Here is a 16,879-nt window from a genome sequence, read left to right as displayed (position 1 = left end):
GGGACTATCAATACTCAAAACTGCCGAATATGGGTTTCAGAAGCACCACATGCTATTCAGCAAATCCCATTGCACTCGCCGAAAATCACCGTTTGGTGTGGTGCGACTTCAAATTTCTTCCTAGGGCCATACTTTTTCGAGGAATTGTAACCAGCAGGAGCAGCCACCTGTTCCGTTACAGCACAAAGATATCATCATATGCTGAGCAGTTTCATTATTCCTCAACTGCAGCAAAGAGGATGCCTGGATGAGACAATTTTTATGCAAGATGGGGCTCCTCCTCATGTCGCACGACCAGTACAGCAGCTTCTCCGGCATCACTTTACTGCAGAAAGAGTCATTAGTTGTTTGTTTCCCATTGCATGGCCACCACGTTCGCCTGACCTTACACCGTGTGATTTTTGGGCCAATGTCTATCGAGGAAGTGTCCCTAACCTGGCTGTCTTAAAGGACAACGTAACGTAGCATGTGCGGAACATTACTCCAGAGATGTTGCTTTCTGCAGTCGAGCACACTGTGCATCGAATGCAATTTCTGTTCCAGAACAATGGTAATCACATCGCAAACCAACTCCACCACCAGCGACATCATCAACCATCGGAAATGAACTGTGAGTGAGTTTGGAGTTGTGAAACCATTTCCTCTGGCAGTTTAGTTCAGTTTCTTTCTGTTTTTTTTTTTTTTCTGCAGAGCACAAATAAAAATTTGTTTGTCTTAGTTATTTATTTGTTGGAACTTTGTCTTGTCTTTACTCTTGTACAGCGCCATATTATCCCTTATAGGCAGATTTTTTAACTTTTTTTTTTTTCACAGGATAATTCTCTCCATGCCTTGAATAGTTTACTTACTAATTTTGGTGGCATTCCGCTTACTATTTAGAGCTACAGAGAGCTCTGAATAGGGATACTTTAATTATGGCTACCTTGTATATCTTTCTTGAATTTAATGTTTTGTTTTTTTCTGTCCACTTCCACTTTTTATGTACACATTTCCACCCTTCGTTAATAAATAATCCTGAACGGCTGCATTTTTGTTTCATCGGTTATAACAATAAACGGTGTTCCATTGTATCTCCATATTTTAATTTAACCCATGACTGGTCTATTGGAACGTTTAGTTTGCCACGTGTTTAATATTTATCCGTCTACATTGCAATAAAGACATTATCTCACTCCCACACTCTCTCTTTAGAGACACTGACTTGGCAACTTGTGGTTCATCGTTATAACGAAAACAGGATGATCCTACAGTTAGTGTTTCCAATCGTTTGCTTTCAATGCTGAGGCGGCGGTTTCAAGTTTCAGAGTAACTTCTGAATTAGCAGTGGCATTAAATTTGCTCTTGTGGTAGCACAGTTGGCATAATCACCCTCCTCCCCACATTTTTATGGGTCTTTATCTCAACGTGTCTAGTTGGTTTCAGGTGAGGGTAACATAGATTTTTCTCCCGGAAACTCGGGTTATTATTATTGTTATGTTATTGGAGAGAGAGAGAGAGAGAGAGAGAGAGAGAGAGAGAGAGAGAGAGAGTATTCAAGATGGCTGCTAGTACAGTGCTCTTGAATTTAGTCACGGAATGTTGATTTTCTGTTATTTTCTGTGTGTGCGATCCTTAGATGTAGGACTATTGCATATCCCAGGATTTCTGAGGTAAATTTTTCAAGAAGAAATATTCGTTTGGAATATATTTTATGGGAAGATTTATTTAGAACATAGCGTTAGCGCTAGCAGTGACGCCAATATGGCGTTGGAGCCTTTAAAAGGCTGGTAAATACTTTATATTCAAGTATTGATTTTTCTTAGAATAGTAGGTTTTTCCCAGAACTTTATTGGAAATATAAGAGTTCAAGATAACTCTGAGGACTGTGAATTTATGATCGATTGGTATGATCCTAAATTTGAAATTCTAACCTATTCACATTGAAGAATCAATTGGCTCATACTAACGTTTTAGCTGTTTTGGGGTTGACAGTTATTGGTATTGAATTTATGAGTTATATAAGTTATATTCGTTAAGATTACTAATAAGAATAATATTATTGGAATTAACAGTATGAAAAGTAAATTGGTTATCTTAATATAATAGAAGGGAAAAATCCACGGCCATGACCTGCTCATATTTGTATCCCTTTGTATACACAAATCCCTTTAGTTTACTAAATTCCATCATACATTGAGGTATCTTAGGGGAAAGACAATTGCTCGTTACTTCCTCCTAAGATACATCAATGTATGATGGAATTTAGTAAACTAAGGGAATTTGTGTATGCAAAGGGATACAAATACGAGCAGGTCATGGATTTTGGCAGTATTTTGACTCAGAAAACACCCGATAAAAATGGAGCAACCAGTAGAATTTTCGTGTGGCGATGAAAATGTTTTTACTAACGAGGTTGGTACCATGACAGAGGAGATAGGGGATGTTCAGGAAGCGTCACTGTTGTAGTTGGGTTTTAGGAACATTAGCGACTATTGCTTGTATACTGTCTGTAAATTGCATGTGTTCTGAGGTAGATTTTCTATTTTATGGACGAAAAACCCGATTTTCCGGAAGGAAAACCATGCTACCCTCTCCTGAGACTGGCTAACTGAGCCACGTTTTATGAAAGGCCCATAAAAATTCCTCACGTCATCCAGGACTCGAAATCAAGTCTTTTTCGCCCGGTGTGGGTAGGACGGTGATTCTACCAACTGTGCTACCCACGAGGGCGATGCATCGTTAATGTATGGAGAAATACCCAAATGCGAAAAGATATAATAAGTTTTCTACTGGGAGAAATCAATAAAGTTACAAAGAAGGCTCGAGATTACATAATGGACAAATAGCCAAATTTGGAGACTGGCTACTGCTTTATTGATTGAGAGTGAGAGGCTTAGATCAATTAATTGGGAAGTAAATAAGCGTGCCCAATTGTTGGAAAACTTTTATCAATTTCTCCAATGGTATCAGCATAGGGACAAATAGAATCTAATGTGGAACTCAGTGCGCAAGACCGCATACCAGTTGTGACAGTTGAGTTACCCAAAGATAGATAAATTTTTAACAATTCAGCAGAGGTCTTTCGCCGATGTTGTTAAAAAACCAGTTTCAAGTAAACAGGAGAATAATATAATAATACTCAGAGCCTCTGATTCTTGTGATTGTAAGTCTAGTGTGGAAGTAAAAAATTTAATGACCAAAAACCCTTCAATCAGATTTAAAAAGTGTAAAGAGTAAATTACTTAAATTAGTCCGTAATCGTGGTGTGTTGATTGAAACAGCTTCTAAATCTGATGCCCAGTCTATTTTAGGTTCAAAATCTTTTAAGTTCTGCAGAGTTATCCTCTGGAATTCCACTTAAAGGTAACCCCTTCAATTTTACTGTATGAGATTCCGAAGGATCTTGGGAAAGATGAAATAATCGAGAATTTATATATGAAGAACATGGTGCCATCTGACACGAACCTGTACATAATGTAAATTTTCTTTCTGAGGAGAATTTTGAGTATTGAAGAGACGAATCTTCGGCTATAGATGTAATGGAGTAGTACATATTCCTGGCTCACAGGTAGGTTCCTGGTATACTCAAAATTCTCCTCAGAACCATGGCTTCTAGATTGCTATGAGATTAGGCTTTCAGCTGAACATAATAGTATTGACATTGCTACCATTCAAGAACCTTTTAATGCGAAACTTGGGCCTATTTCTCAGATCATGGGATTTCCTTTAAATAGTTGAATGATTCAGCCTTGATCCGAAAAGTTGTATTGTGGTTTATAATAATCGTTTGGGGATAACTATTATAAATGGAATTTGTAATAGATTTACTTGTGAACATGTTACTAGCATTGCACATAAATTCTTCTTGCTGTCACTTTACTATCCACCTTCTAAAGATTTTTAAGATTCTTTGATTTATTTAGAAAATGTCTTAAATTTTATTGGCTCTGCAAACATTATTATTTGTGCTGATATTAATTCTAAGTGAAATTTCTTGTTTAGCAACCAATTTGATATGCGTGAACAGCTGTTGGAAGACCTCTTAATAGTTATAATCTTTGTATATTAAATAAACCGCAATCATGTTTTATTTATTCTAGTCACTCAGGTGAGTCAAACATTAATGTTATTTTGACAAAGCCAAATTTTTCTAACTCTATCCCACGTTGGATTGTGCTTGCTTCTTGGACGACAAGTGATCATCGTGCTATTTCATTTTGTGTGACAGAAAGTGTTCCAAGCTCTGTGCAATCAATACAGCCTGAGTTGATTTGGTTTTCTATTAAAAATATTGATTGGACTATTTTTCGCTTCTCTGTTAATCTTGATTTTTCGAGTGAAAGTCTTCTATCGTCTTCCATGAATGCTACTGAACTTGCTAACAGAGTTTGCACTGAAATTTTGAGAGCTTCCTATAAAGCATCTAAGAAAATATGAGTTAATACCAAAACTTGTCCTTGGTGGTATTCCGATCTCTCAGGACTTAGAAAACAGGTGCATCGAGCAAGATGCAAGAATCAGAAAAATCGACATTTGTCTCAGTTGGACGTTGGCAGATATTATTTGGAATACAGGTATTTTAAGAAGCGTTATTTAAAGGAAATTGCAATACAGAAGAGAAATACATGGACGGAGTTTGTCCGAAATTCTAGGAGTTCTGACTCATGGGATCATTTGTATAAAATTTCTAGTGATAAGGTTATTAAGCCAGAAATGTTTAGAATTGTGGTAATGAACTAAAAAAAAATTCATCTTGGACTGAGACAGCAAATGCAATACTGGATGAGGATGATCCAACATTGGACATAGATAAGCATAGAAATGTGTGTAGTGCGAATCTAATGTACAACGTTGGAGCTGAACCTTTGCACTTTACTACTACTACTGAATTATCCTCAATATAAATGTTAACAAATGTCCTGCATTAGACCAGATTGAGAATATATTTATTATTCGTATGGAAAAACTTAATCCAGGGATTATTCTGCGGCTGATGAACGTATGTATTTAGGAAGGAATTTTCCCCAGTGTAGGAAAAATGCTTTAGTAAAACGAATTCCAAAACCGAATAAACCTGTCAGTGAGCTTAAATCATTTAGACCAATTGAACTATTACCCACTTTTGGGAAGTGGTTAGAGAGAAAGATGTGTCTCTTCGTCTAAATGAAATATTGGACAAGCAGAATCTTCGATCCCAGTGCCAGTATGGATTCAGCAACGTTAGATCGGCTGAGATCGCTTTGGTGGACCTTGTTCATACCATTGAAGATAACACTAGCAAATACACTGAGTGATCACTGAATTATGACCACCCAACTAATACTTCCTAGGTCCTCTTTTTGCCCTCAGTACAGCAGCTATCCGACGCGTGGAATTGATTCAACAAGATGTCGAAAGCGTTCGGGAGGTATGGCCAACCAAGCTGTGTGTAATGCTCCCAGCAGTACAGGTATTGAGGTGATTGGTGTATCCAAACGCCTGATATGCCTTTCCATAGTGTCTCACAAGTGCTCTATGGGAGTGATATCGGCGGAGTTCGGAGGCCAATCGATATGTTGGAAGTCAGAACTGTGTTCCTCAAACCATTCCTGCACAACAAGTGCCCGATGGCTCGGCGCATTGTCATTTTCGAAGACACCACGCCATTCAGGGAAAAGTGTAACATAGCGAGGTGTACACACTCAGCAAGCAGTTGACGATAGCGGAGACTACTGATACGTTGTTCCACATGCACCAGGGGTCCAAGTTCCTGCCAGTGAAACATGTCCCACACCATACAACCGCCTCCATCGGCCTGCACTTTTGAATCTGTCAGATGTAGATGCACCGGAGCGTCTACATCTGACAGATTGTCCGATTCAGCTTTATCGTCTTTTTAGGAGTTATTTCTCTGATCGTTCGGTTAGGGTGAAATCAAAATTTAGTTCTGTGCAAAGCAAGGTTTATCGAGGATACCCACAAAAATCTCTATTTGGCCCTCAGATATGGAATCTTTTTCTTCACGAGTGGATTTGAAATGAGTTTGAAAATACAAGAACAATATGGTACGCTGACGATCTTACAATTCTAGTGTCAGGTTATTTCGGGCTACGAGCAAATTTAGTTTTGACCAATCTTACTCATTGGGCTGAAGTAAATAAATTAAAGATCAGTAATACTAAGACCAAGAGGATGGTTTCCGCGGCTAATTTGGATCACAATAGAAGGCTACCTGTGGTTAAAATAAACAATGTTCAAATTCCATTAGTAGCTGAAACTAAAGTGCTTGGTTTGGTAGTTGATAGGAAGCTTAATTTCCTTTCCCAAATAACATCTTTAACTGGAAAAGTTAAGAATTTTTCTGCAGCGATTCTGATAATATCTCTTACATATTGGGTTCCCTTCGGGGAGAACATTACATTTGTATTACACTGCAGTCTTCCTCCCTGTGGTAATCTGTAAGAACCCATTCTTACACTCATCCTAGGGAAATAAATTTTATAACGTAACAAGAAAATATATATATTAAACAATACTATTTACATAGGATGATTTTCAGCTTTGATTGCGCTTGCTCTGTACCGTACAGTTAAGTAGGGGGAGGAGTATCTTAACAACAGGGGGAGAGCTGGACGGCGCACTAAAGTACAATGGGAGCACCATAAAGGGCAGCTCAAGTCACGATAAACAGAAAGTGGACAACCCTTTGGAAGAAAAGAACAAGGGGGCAGACCCCCCTTGTGGAGAGGAAGAATTTTAAAGACTAAGAGGGAGGAGGAGACCCTTGATGTAGCATACACCGTGTGGAAATGGCTAGCCGCTGGACGAAACAGACCGACTCCTTGAGCACTTAATAATTTCAAGGAGCGGTAGAAAAAAAACAGAGTGGACTAAAAGGGGTAAGTGCATCGGAATGATCACATAGAGATATCTAGAAATTTCTAGGCGTCCGGAAGTTCCTCGAAGCTTCTAGAAATTTCAAGAAGCCGGAAGTTCCCTCAGGAAAGGAAGGGCCATGAAAACGGAAGAAGTGGGTGAGAGCGAATGAGGATGAATTGGATGATGAAGAACGAACTATGATTGGACCAGAATAGAAGGGGTGGCGAAGAACAAAAAGGAGATGCAAGAGGAGGAAGGGAGAGTTTTTTTGGGAGAGTTGTGGGAAAGTTTTGAAGAAGGTGGGAGTTCTTGAATACGAGAGAGTTGGGTGAATCGCTGGAATGTGGTAGTGGGAATTGAAGCAGTTTGCCGCAAGGACAATTCATTAGGCAAGTCCTGGGAGAGGTCAGCTGCAGCAGGGAAGTGGGAACGAGATACCCAATGAAAGATGGAAACATATATGCTGGAGCTGAGTGGAAAGGATCGAAAAGTCTCGCTATAGAGAGATAAGGAAGAGATACCCCCTGGAGAAATAGAGGTAGGGAGAGAAAGAGACTGAGGAGAACCCTGTATAGTCTATTTTCTTGATAAAGCAGTAATGAGAGACTTGATAGTTGTGTTATGCACCCCAGTATCGCCGAGCTGATCAGACGCCTAAAGCGGGCCGGAGCAACTCATTAATATCCCGACTAGGAGTAGTGCCGTATGGAGAGATGAGTGAGTTCCTGAAGGAAGGCGAATTCCTGTAGATGAGCAGCAATTCCCTAGCCGATGACTAATTCCAGTAGGAGCCTGACGATGCCCTATGCTAATGATGATGGCCGCCCCTGAGCTGAGAAAAGGGTCTTGTAGAGAGTGATCCCCTAAGCTGTTATGTAAGTACTAGATAATAGCTTTAAGCTAGATTAGAAGGAAAGAACTCTAGGTAAAGTTTTAATTAGTTGATAGATGATTTGATATTGTTTTGGCATAAAGGGAATGAGAAAGCTCGAAAAAATAAATTGAACTCATCATAAAGATAAGTTTAATAAACAAGGTAGACATAGATATGTGTACCCGTGAATGGTATGTTTTATGTTGAGACTAAAGAGTGTTCTATGCACATGTAATTTTTGGAAGGGATAATTAAAGAAAGAATTTAGCGGGGACTTATAAACCTAGGAAAATACACCTATAGGTGTTATGCTCACTGCTGTAATCCCAGTTGGGAAGTTTAATTGTTAGAAGACAAGAGAATGTTGTGAGATGTAAACCTGAGCCTTTTCTCCTTCTGGTTCAGGTTTACATCTCACAATATTCTTTCCGATGGACACGAAGAGACACGATGAAATATTAATTGTGATTGTCTTTACATCTTAACACACATATAATGCTAGTAGTTAATATTATACCCAATTAATAATGTATGCTATATTCTTCTAATGTATATACTGTGAATAAACGATATTGTATATGTTTACCAAGTGTAGTATGAGTCATTCTGAATACTCAGCCAGTCCAGAGGAGACATACATGAACTACTATCCCCCAGAATCTGTAATCTTCTGTGCGGTACACCAGTCAGGTGTCAATGTGGAAGGGGGGGGGGGGGGGTGAATTGGGGGGAGATAAATTGAGTAATGCAAAGTTAAGAGAGAGGGGTCAGAAAGTTAAAGAGATTTATTAATTGATCAATTACCCAAAAAAATATATATATATATATAGTGCATAAAATAAAACACGCCACCATAATAAAAAAAAAAGAAAATAAATAATAGAAAAATAACCCACCCCCCCACAAATCTATTCATCAACTGCATAGTTTCACAGGGTGGAAAGACTTCAAGTACAAAAGAAATTGGCATCAGTTCAACGGACTATGCTCCTATGTAATTAAGGGTGTGTGTAGGACAGTTTCAACTGAGGCATTGCAAGTCATTGCTGGAGTGATGCCCTTGAATTTGTTTGTTGCATTTCTTCATACGGATAAGAACATTGCAAGTATCTTATTTCATGAACTAAATCTCTTCCCAATATATCTTTTTCATTTTCATCGGTTAGAAGCATTTCCAAGTTCGTGCAATGTTTTTAAAGTTCATTGTCACCACCTTCAATTTATTCATATTACATAATACATTAAAATTATCATTATATTTCGTCATTAACTCAAAACGACGATCCTTTAAAGCATTTATTGTATTGTCTATAATTAAAAAATAAATTAATTTTAAAATGATCTTTTCCATCATTGCTTTCGATCTAAGCATTGCCTTCGAGTTCTGGCTTTTTCGAAATCTTTTTTCAATCTCCAATTTGGTTGCAATTTTTCTGCTTCCTCTATGACATTTTCAAACTTGTTATCACTTCTGTAATCTTGAAGATACTTCAAACTTTGCGTTTGTCAAGTCTAAATTGATTTCTTGTAAAACTTTACTTGTTATATTCACGTTGCCTAACAACACATCATACGAAAAGATTAAGGAACAAATAAATTTTAAATTTGAAATATTCTTTAATAAAGCGATTGCTTCAAATTTATTTTTTCGCTATCGTTGATGTTGTGATTGGTTGTTGCACATTCAAAAAACTTTCTAAAGCTTCAGTTATTTCTTCCAGTTGGTATCTCAACAGTTAATGCCTCTAGATAACTTTCCCATCTGTTATTACTAAGTGCTTTTACGTTTTACTCTTTAACGTATTGTTTTAAAACAATCTACCTTTGTGGAGATGACAAGGAAAACGTGTAAATATGCTGTACAATATCAAGAAACGATACGGCTTCAACGCAATAACTTGCTGCGTCATTTATTATTAAATTCAAGGAATGCGAAAAGCATGGTACAAATAATGCCCTTGGGCACGAGGACACTATGCAACTCTGTACACCATTATGCTTGAACCGTTGTCGTATAACTCTCTTAAAGTCACTCAATGAAAGGTCTTACTTTTGTAAAACTTCAAATATTTTGTCCTCATTCCTTTACCAGTGCCATCGTTAATATTTGTGAATCCTAAAACATGCTCACTGATCTCTACATAACTTCCCTCATAATTTGGAGTAGGTAGTATATAGAATAATATTTGCATTTTTTTCAAATTATTTACAATACTTTCCTTACCAGCAATGTTTAAGAGATCTATAATTTCATTTTGAATGTTTTTACCCAAATAATATTAATCAGTATCTTTACTTATAATCTTTCTTAAGTGTTCTTTCATTACTGGGCCATATTCGGCTAACAATTCGACAATCTTTAAAAAAATTCCATTATTATCTTTATACAACCTATTGGATGTTACACGTAATGCTAAATTTTGTATTCCGTGCATATTTTATGATCAAAATAATCCTTTCTGAAATGTTCCTCCAGTGTTTGATATTTTCATTAATCTTTTCTGCAATCAAAATCAATAAAAATCAATTTATAGCTCTGCAATTTTTGCAGAGCTATAAATTTATTTTTATGGGCTCTTTCCAGGTGTTATAAGCACTCAAGTGTTCTTTATTAGTTTCATAACCTATAAGTTTAAATTTTTCCAGTCATTCAGACCTTCATATGTTAATGAAACTTTTATTTCAGAAAACAATTTGCAGCAAAAGCAGTAAACTGTGTCCTTAGATTTGGAATATACCAACCAGTTGGGATGATATTTTTCGTCATTGGGAAGTAGTAATAGTAGTAAGTCGGATTGAATTTTCTGTTTCTGTCATTTTTGACGTTTATGGGAAAGCTACAATCTCTTATTTGTTTCGGGCCAATTCTTATTAGCAAGTCCGTCATGGATTTTGTATTTTCAGGCCATTTTCCAACATCTTCATAATCCCGTGAAGCTTGCTGAATAGAAAATTTCAAATATATCTGCAAATTTATCTGCACTTTCAATATTTGAACTTGGTTCATTGAAGAGGCCTCTGGAGTCAGGAACTCTGATTCATCTATGATGCTACTAAAACACTGACTCAAATCGATAAAATGACTTTATTAAAAAAAAAAAAAAAAAACAGAAGGGAATTTGTGCAGTTCGTCCGTGCTCAGGAGGTAGAAGAGGGTGAGATTATGGCATCTTTTGATGTCGTTTCTTTGTTCACATGTATACCCGTTGAACATGGTTTGGATTGTGTGTGAAAGACTTTGAGCAGGGATGGTACTTTGAAGGATAGGACAGCCCTAAGTGGTGAAGACATTTGTGAAGGTGTTAGTTTATGCTTATCTAGTACCACCATGTTATTTCAAAATATTATGTACCAGCAGGTTCCTCGAAGTGGCCATGGGTTCACTTGTTAGTGCAATTATAGCCAATTTAACCATGGAAGAGTTCGAAGACAGGATGTTGGAGAGCTGTAGTCCACCCCCATTACGGGCGTGGAAGAGGTATGTCGATGACACGTTCACGGTTATACAAAGAAGATACGAAACAGAAGTACTTAATTGGTTCAATAACGGTTCGCCCTATATTCAGTTTACCTCGGAATGAGCAGGGGGAGCCCTTCCGTTCCTAGATGTGTGTGTGTACAGAGAGGGCCGACACTTGAAAGCTAAGGTTTACAGAAAACCAATGCGTCGTGGCCAATACACACACTTTAAAACTGCTCAGGCCGGTTGCCACAAAAATAGTGTGGTTAAGACCTTTGGGAAGGGTGGGGTCCCACTGCTCTTCATCTGAGGATGAGTAGCAGTCGCAGGGATGCTTTTACACCTGTTGCCACCGCATACATTCTCTATTATCCGGGCATTCAGAACCCATTTCCCGTATTTTACGTTCGTGTAAGATAAGCTGTGTGCAGCTGCCTGGTCGGTCGGAGACTGCACATAGTGTCCGCATTCAAAGATCCTATTGCAGGTAATGACAATAGTGGGGTCATATATGAAATTGAGTGTCCGGATTGTGGGGAGTGTTATGTGAGGGAAACGAAAGGCAGGCTGCGTGATCCTATCGTGTTTCCCCAGGCGATCAGCCTGGGAAAACACGATAGGGCCCTCAAGACAGCCAATTACGTGGGTTCAACCGTAGCTGAACATGCCTGGGAAACTGGGCATGGCATTACAGCTAAAGAAACCGTGATCATGGATAGAGCGCATGGCTTTTGTAACCAGAAATGGCTGGAGAGTTTAAGGATATGTTTGTCTGGACGCTGTACTCTTAATAGTCTTAACTGTCAGGCTGGGCTTCTTCAGAGAGACCTAGATAGGCTTCAGGAATGGTCAGAAAAATGGCAGCTATACTTTAATCCAACAAAGTGTAATGTATTACACCTGGGAAACAGTAATCCCAAAATAACTTATTCACTTGGTGGAGTTCAACTAAACCCAGTACTGGAGGAAAGGGACTTAGATGTTACGAAACGGTCAGACATGAAATTCTCTGAGCATTGTAAGCAGGTTGCAAGGAAGGCCCATGGTGTCCTATCGATGATCTATCGAACTTTTGCAAGTAGAGATAGGGATGTGATAATCCCATTATATAAGGCTTTTGTTAGACCACACTTGGAATACTGTGTTCAAGTATGGAAACCGCACTTAAAGAAAGACATCGAGCTTCTTGAAAGGGTGCAAAGACGGGTAACTCGCCTGGTGAGATCGGCAAAAGGGCGTCCTTATGAAGAAAGACTTCGAATATGTGGGTTGCAGAGTTTGGAGGAGATTTGATTGAGGAGACTTAGAGGAGATTTGATTGAGGTGTTTAAGGCTCTGAGAAGCATCAGTAAAATGAATGAGGACGAAATTTTCGAGATTATAAATGATGCTAGAACTAAGGGACATAAATTCAAGTTACGGGGAGAAATGTTTAGATTGGACTGCAGGAAGTTTTATTTTAGCCAGCGATTTAATTACTGGAATAAGTTGCCTGCATGGGTGGTAGAGGCTGACAGTTTGGGGAAATTCAAAGGTCATCTGGATAGTACCTTCGGGTCAGGGAAGCGCATAGGATGTTAGGTTTAATTTTCTTTTCTTTTATTAATTATTATTATTTATTTTTATTATTTTTTTATTTATTTATTTTTTTTATCATTGTTTTATTCGTTTTTATTCGTTTCTTTTTTTTTTTTTTTTTGGCAGTTGCAGCATAAGCCATAGGCTTTCTTGCACCATGCTGCCATTACTAATACTAATACTAATAGGGATAAGGACTGTCGCATTCATCCACTCTTTGAAGCGTTAACTTCAGAAACAGCAACGTCATGGTTGAATTCTGCTTGATTTTTTGGCGACTAGCATTCATCATCACTTGATTTTTAAAAAAAAACTTTTGTGAGATTGCTTTTGTATTTATCAATAAATGCATCTTTTTCTGGTTTTATCTTCCTATTTTCTGCTCAAGAGAGCTTCTTTTTTCTAAACATTTTTTGGGTAATTAATCAACACTAGAAAATAAATAAAATCTCGTTAATGTTTATATGAACTTAAAATTAAGTGAAAAAAAAATAATGAAAAAACAAAAATCAATGAAAAAGGAAACAAGAAATGATATTAAATAATATTTATTAAAATTTATAAATATTTAAATAATTTTAGATTTTAAGGTTAATACTTTTTACAAATTTAATAGAATCTACTCGAACGGATGAGGAAGCTTACCAAGTTGCTGTCTTTTTTCAATATTCTGTCAATTTTCAATAAACAATTTTGAAATATCGTTTAAAAATATGTAAAACCAATGTTAAAAAATATGTAAAACCTAAAAGTTTTAATTTTTAATTTAATATTGTTTGTTTTTAACATGTTAACCCATGAAATGAAACAAAATGTTTCTTGCGGGCTTTGTTTTTGGGAAGAGTGGGGCGGCGTTGGCTCCCTCTAAACTTTGGGGCCCCTAGTAAGTACCCTCTTCCCTTCCCGAGCTTTTCGCTCTAGACGCTTTTCTGAAAAGACGAGCTATCATTGTTGGGATGAATGGCAGAGAAATAAGAACTGATGTTTGAATTTGGTCTTAAGAAATTAATAGTGATTGATGTTAACAACATGGTATTTCTAATTGATGAAATCCTAATTTTTTTTTTTTTTAAATAATACTTGGTAGATGCTTTTGGCTTTAACTTTGTTCGGCCCATAACAGTGTTCCTCTCTACTACTGCTGTTGGGAAGCATCCCCTGACCTACCTTCACGTGGTGGTGGACGAGTACTCGGAATCCGTCGTCCAGTTGATTGCTGATTCCGGGTAGCCAGTATAACACGAACAACATACCACACACACATTCACAACATTTTACTCATACGTCTGGCCATGCCTCCCTGGGTACGAGCTGTTTTGGCTGCACGTGAAGGACCAACATCATATTAGGTAGGTGGTCATAATGTTTTGACTCATCGGTGTAAATACATAAGTCCTCCCCACACCAGGTGGAATATAATTTGAGTTTGAATCCCTTCAATAACGCGAAGAATTTTTATGGGTCTTTTTCTCAACGTGGCTGGTCGGTCTCAGGTGAGGGTGGCATAGATTTTTCTCCCGGAAACTTGGGTTATTATTATTGTTATTGTAGTAGGGTTTTAGGAGCATAAGCGACTAAGGCCATATTGCTCCGTGTACACTGTCTGTAAATTGCGTGTGTGTGTGTGTGTCCTTGGTCGATTTTCTATTTGTTGGACGAAAATTCCGAGTTTCCGGGAAAAAAGCCACGCTTCCCTCGTCTGAGACCAACTAACCAGCCAAGTTGTGAAAAAGCACACAAAAATTGCTCAGGTCATCGACGTGACTCGAACTCAGGTCTTTTCCACCCGATGTGGGGGCGGACAGCGATCCTACCAACTGTGCTACCGCTAGGGCGGAAACTGGGGTTTTCCGTCCAGCAACCAGCAAATTTACCACAGAACATACGCAATTAACACACACATAATATACGGCGCAATATGGCCTCAGTTGCTGGTGCGTCTAATCCCACAACAACCAACTAATCAACGTAAAATTCATTAAAGTCTAGAAGCAGTCCATAGTGGCCGAAATTACGACTAGCTTTCTTTTCTTTTTTTTAATTTTTAGACGACTACACTAACCGTTTTCTTCGATCACCTACTATATGACTCTGGATCTAAGGGACGGCCTTCTAAGAATCGAAAATCGCGATGGGTTGACTGGACAAAGTGTCGACAACGCTAATGGGCCGAAAACACTTAAGCGATGAAATCTGCCATTAGGGTTTTATAAAAAATAAAAAAAGTATAATATGTGATCTGAACTGATTCTGTACAATAATTATTTAGCAACTTTTATGAGAAAAGAAAATAAATAATGATAAAAATCGGATTAAAACAATAAAAATTTGATAAGCTCGTTGAGGAGGTATTCAGCTGATCGATTTGAGGATTGTCATATTTTAAACTAGATCATAATGACTAAACAGATGAAGATAGCTTCTTTCTTATAATCGAGTGTTTGTATGCGATTACAAAAATGCCCCTGTCACAATTTTGTCCAAGATTGCATACCCCGCCTTTACGAAATACTAAACTGTCTATCGCAATCTGTTGGGTAATTTTTGTTATTTTGACACTTATTTTTCACACTCAAAATAGCTTCTGGAGAATAAACAATTTTGAAATAAAGCCTAGGAGATCCGTTTGAGATTGGATTGTAATAACAACTTCCACTTCTTTTTAAATTTCAAAATTTAATTTCGAAGAGAATAAATAGGTAATGATTTACCTTTATTTACTTTATTTAAATCATTCTAAGATTTGAAACACCATCAGTAGATGGAGACACTGTACAGAATGAAACGAACGAAATTGGTGTGCGTGGGAAAAGAACGCATTTTGATTTGCTGTTATTGGAAGGATTAGCTGTTTTTAGAACAGTGGTAGTACTCCTTGAAACGTTTTAGATCCTCATACTCAATTTTAAAAACACTTAATAAGTATCCCAATATTTATTTTATAGTTTAAGCAGTTCAAATGCCCCTCCCAATGCAGCGAATGGTGCGAATGAGATGAATGAAGAACCACTGAAGGTTCAAGAGCTTGCAGGCATATACACTGCTCGACAAAATTAACAGAACACATAAAAAACTTGGTGTAACTCGTGGTGAAGTTGTGTTCTTTGATGAGTTCCGTTTTAGCCAACAAACAGACGTTATTCCATCTGGAGACAACCAGGAATGCGGTACCATCCCTCTAACATCAGAGAAAGGAACACTTACAGTGGAGGCAGTGTTCTCGTATGTAGCAAAATGATGTTTTGATAGGGGTAACTGCGCAGAGGTACCGAGAACACATCCTCGAACCCTACGTGCGACTTTTAGGAGTGCGGTTGGCCCAGATTTTCTTTTCATGCACGACAACGCCATTGCACAAAGATCTCAAGTGGTGGAGGAATATCTTGAACTGAAGATATCCAATGACTGCAATGGCCAGCGTAATCACCAGACTTAAATCCAATCAAACATGTGTCGAACCCCTTGGGCGTTGCACTGCACGCCTACAGCCAACTTCTCGATCACTTGGTGTGCTAAGATCTGAGCTGGTGCAGGAATGGGGTTAGTTGCCACAGAATCTTATAGACACCGTTATGTCGAGCATGGTTCACCGCTGATAGGCTTGTTTAGCACTTGTGGGAGATCACACGCCGTAGTGATGTCATGTGATCATATTTTCGAGCATCTTGTATCGACTTCTATAATGTGACCTTTTTGGTAATTCTTATACGACCCCTATAAATGTCCCTTATAAATTTATCCAGCTTCATCGCAAGCTGCACGAGTTACACCACGTTTTCTACGTATTCGGTTAATTTTGTCCAGCAGTGTGTGTAGTAAAGATATCGAATACAATCGGAATGAGTAGTGTCAAGGTGATTGTGCAGTTTTAATAGCGATTAATCTTCGAACATCATACAAGTGAGTATGGGCTTGGCACACTCAAGGTCCTGAAGCTGGATATCATTCATTCTTTTCTTTCTTGGTGATTCCTCTCTCTCTCACAGGGTAATTTAGAATTTATTTTTTTTTTTTTAGCTGGCGCAGGCTTCAGGCTTCCTTGTACCATATGGCTAATAATAATAATAATAAAATAAGTCTGTAAATCACCCACCGTCCTTTGGGAACTACATGGCAGTGGTTTCCATGGC

The 16,879-nt window shown here is 38.0% G+C and overlaps 1 protein-coding gene across 2 annotated transcripts in view; it reads left to right on the top strand.

The window, feature by feature from the left end:
- Positions 1 to 1,209: 1,209 nt before the first annotated feature.
- The window catches only part of LOC150090263 (mitochondrial sodium/calcium exchanger protein-like), an 86,668-nt gene continuing 70,998 nt past the window's right edge, over positions 1,210 to 16,879 (top strand). For both annotated transcript variants that reach the window (XM_090369037.1, XM_090369038.1), the window contains exon 1: positions 1,210 to 1,422. In XM_090369037.1, coding sequence (XP_090225163.1) covers positions 1,387 to 1,422 — 36 coding nt within the window. In that variant the 5' untranslated portion in view covers positions 1,210 to 1,386. The remainder of the gene's footprint in view (positions 1,423 to 16,879) is intronic.

The sequence above is a fragment of the Mastigoproctus giganteus genome, chromosome 2, assembly GCF_048544385.1.
Source record: "Mastigoproctus giganteus isolate SK-2022 chromosome 2, ASM4854438v1, whole genome shotgun sequence".
In the NCBI taxonomy this organism is placed as follows: domain Eukaryota; kingdom Metazoa; phylum Arthropoda; class Arachnida; order Uropygi; family Thelyphonidae; genus Mastigoproctus; species Mastigoproctus giganteus.
This window is presented reverse-complemented; position numbering and strand designations above follow the sequence as displayed.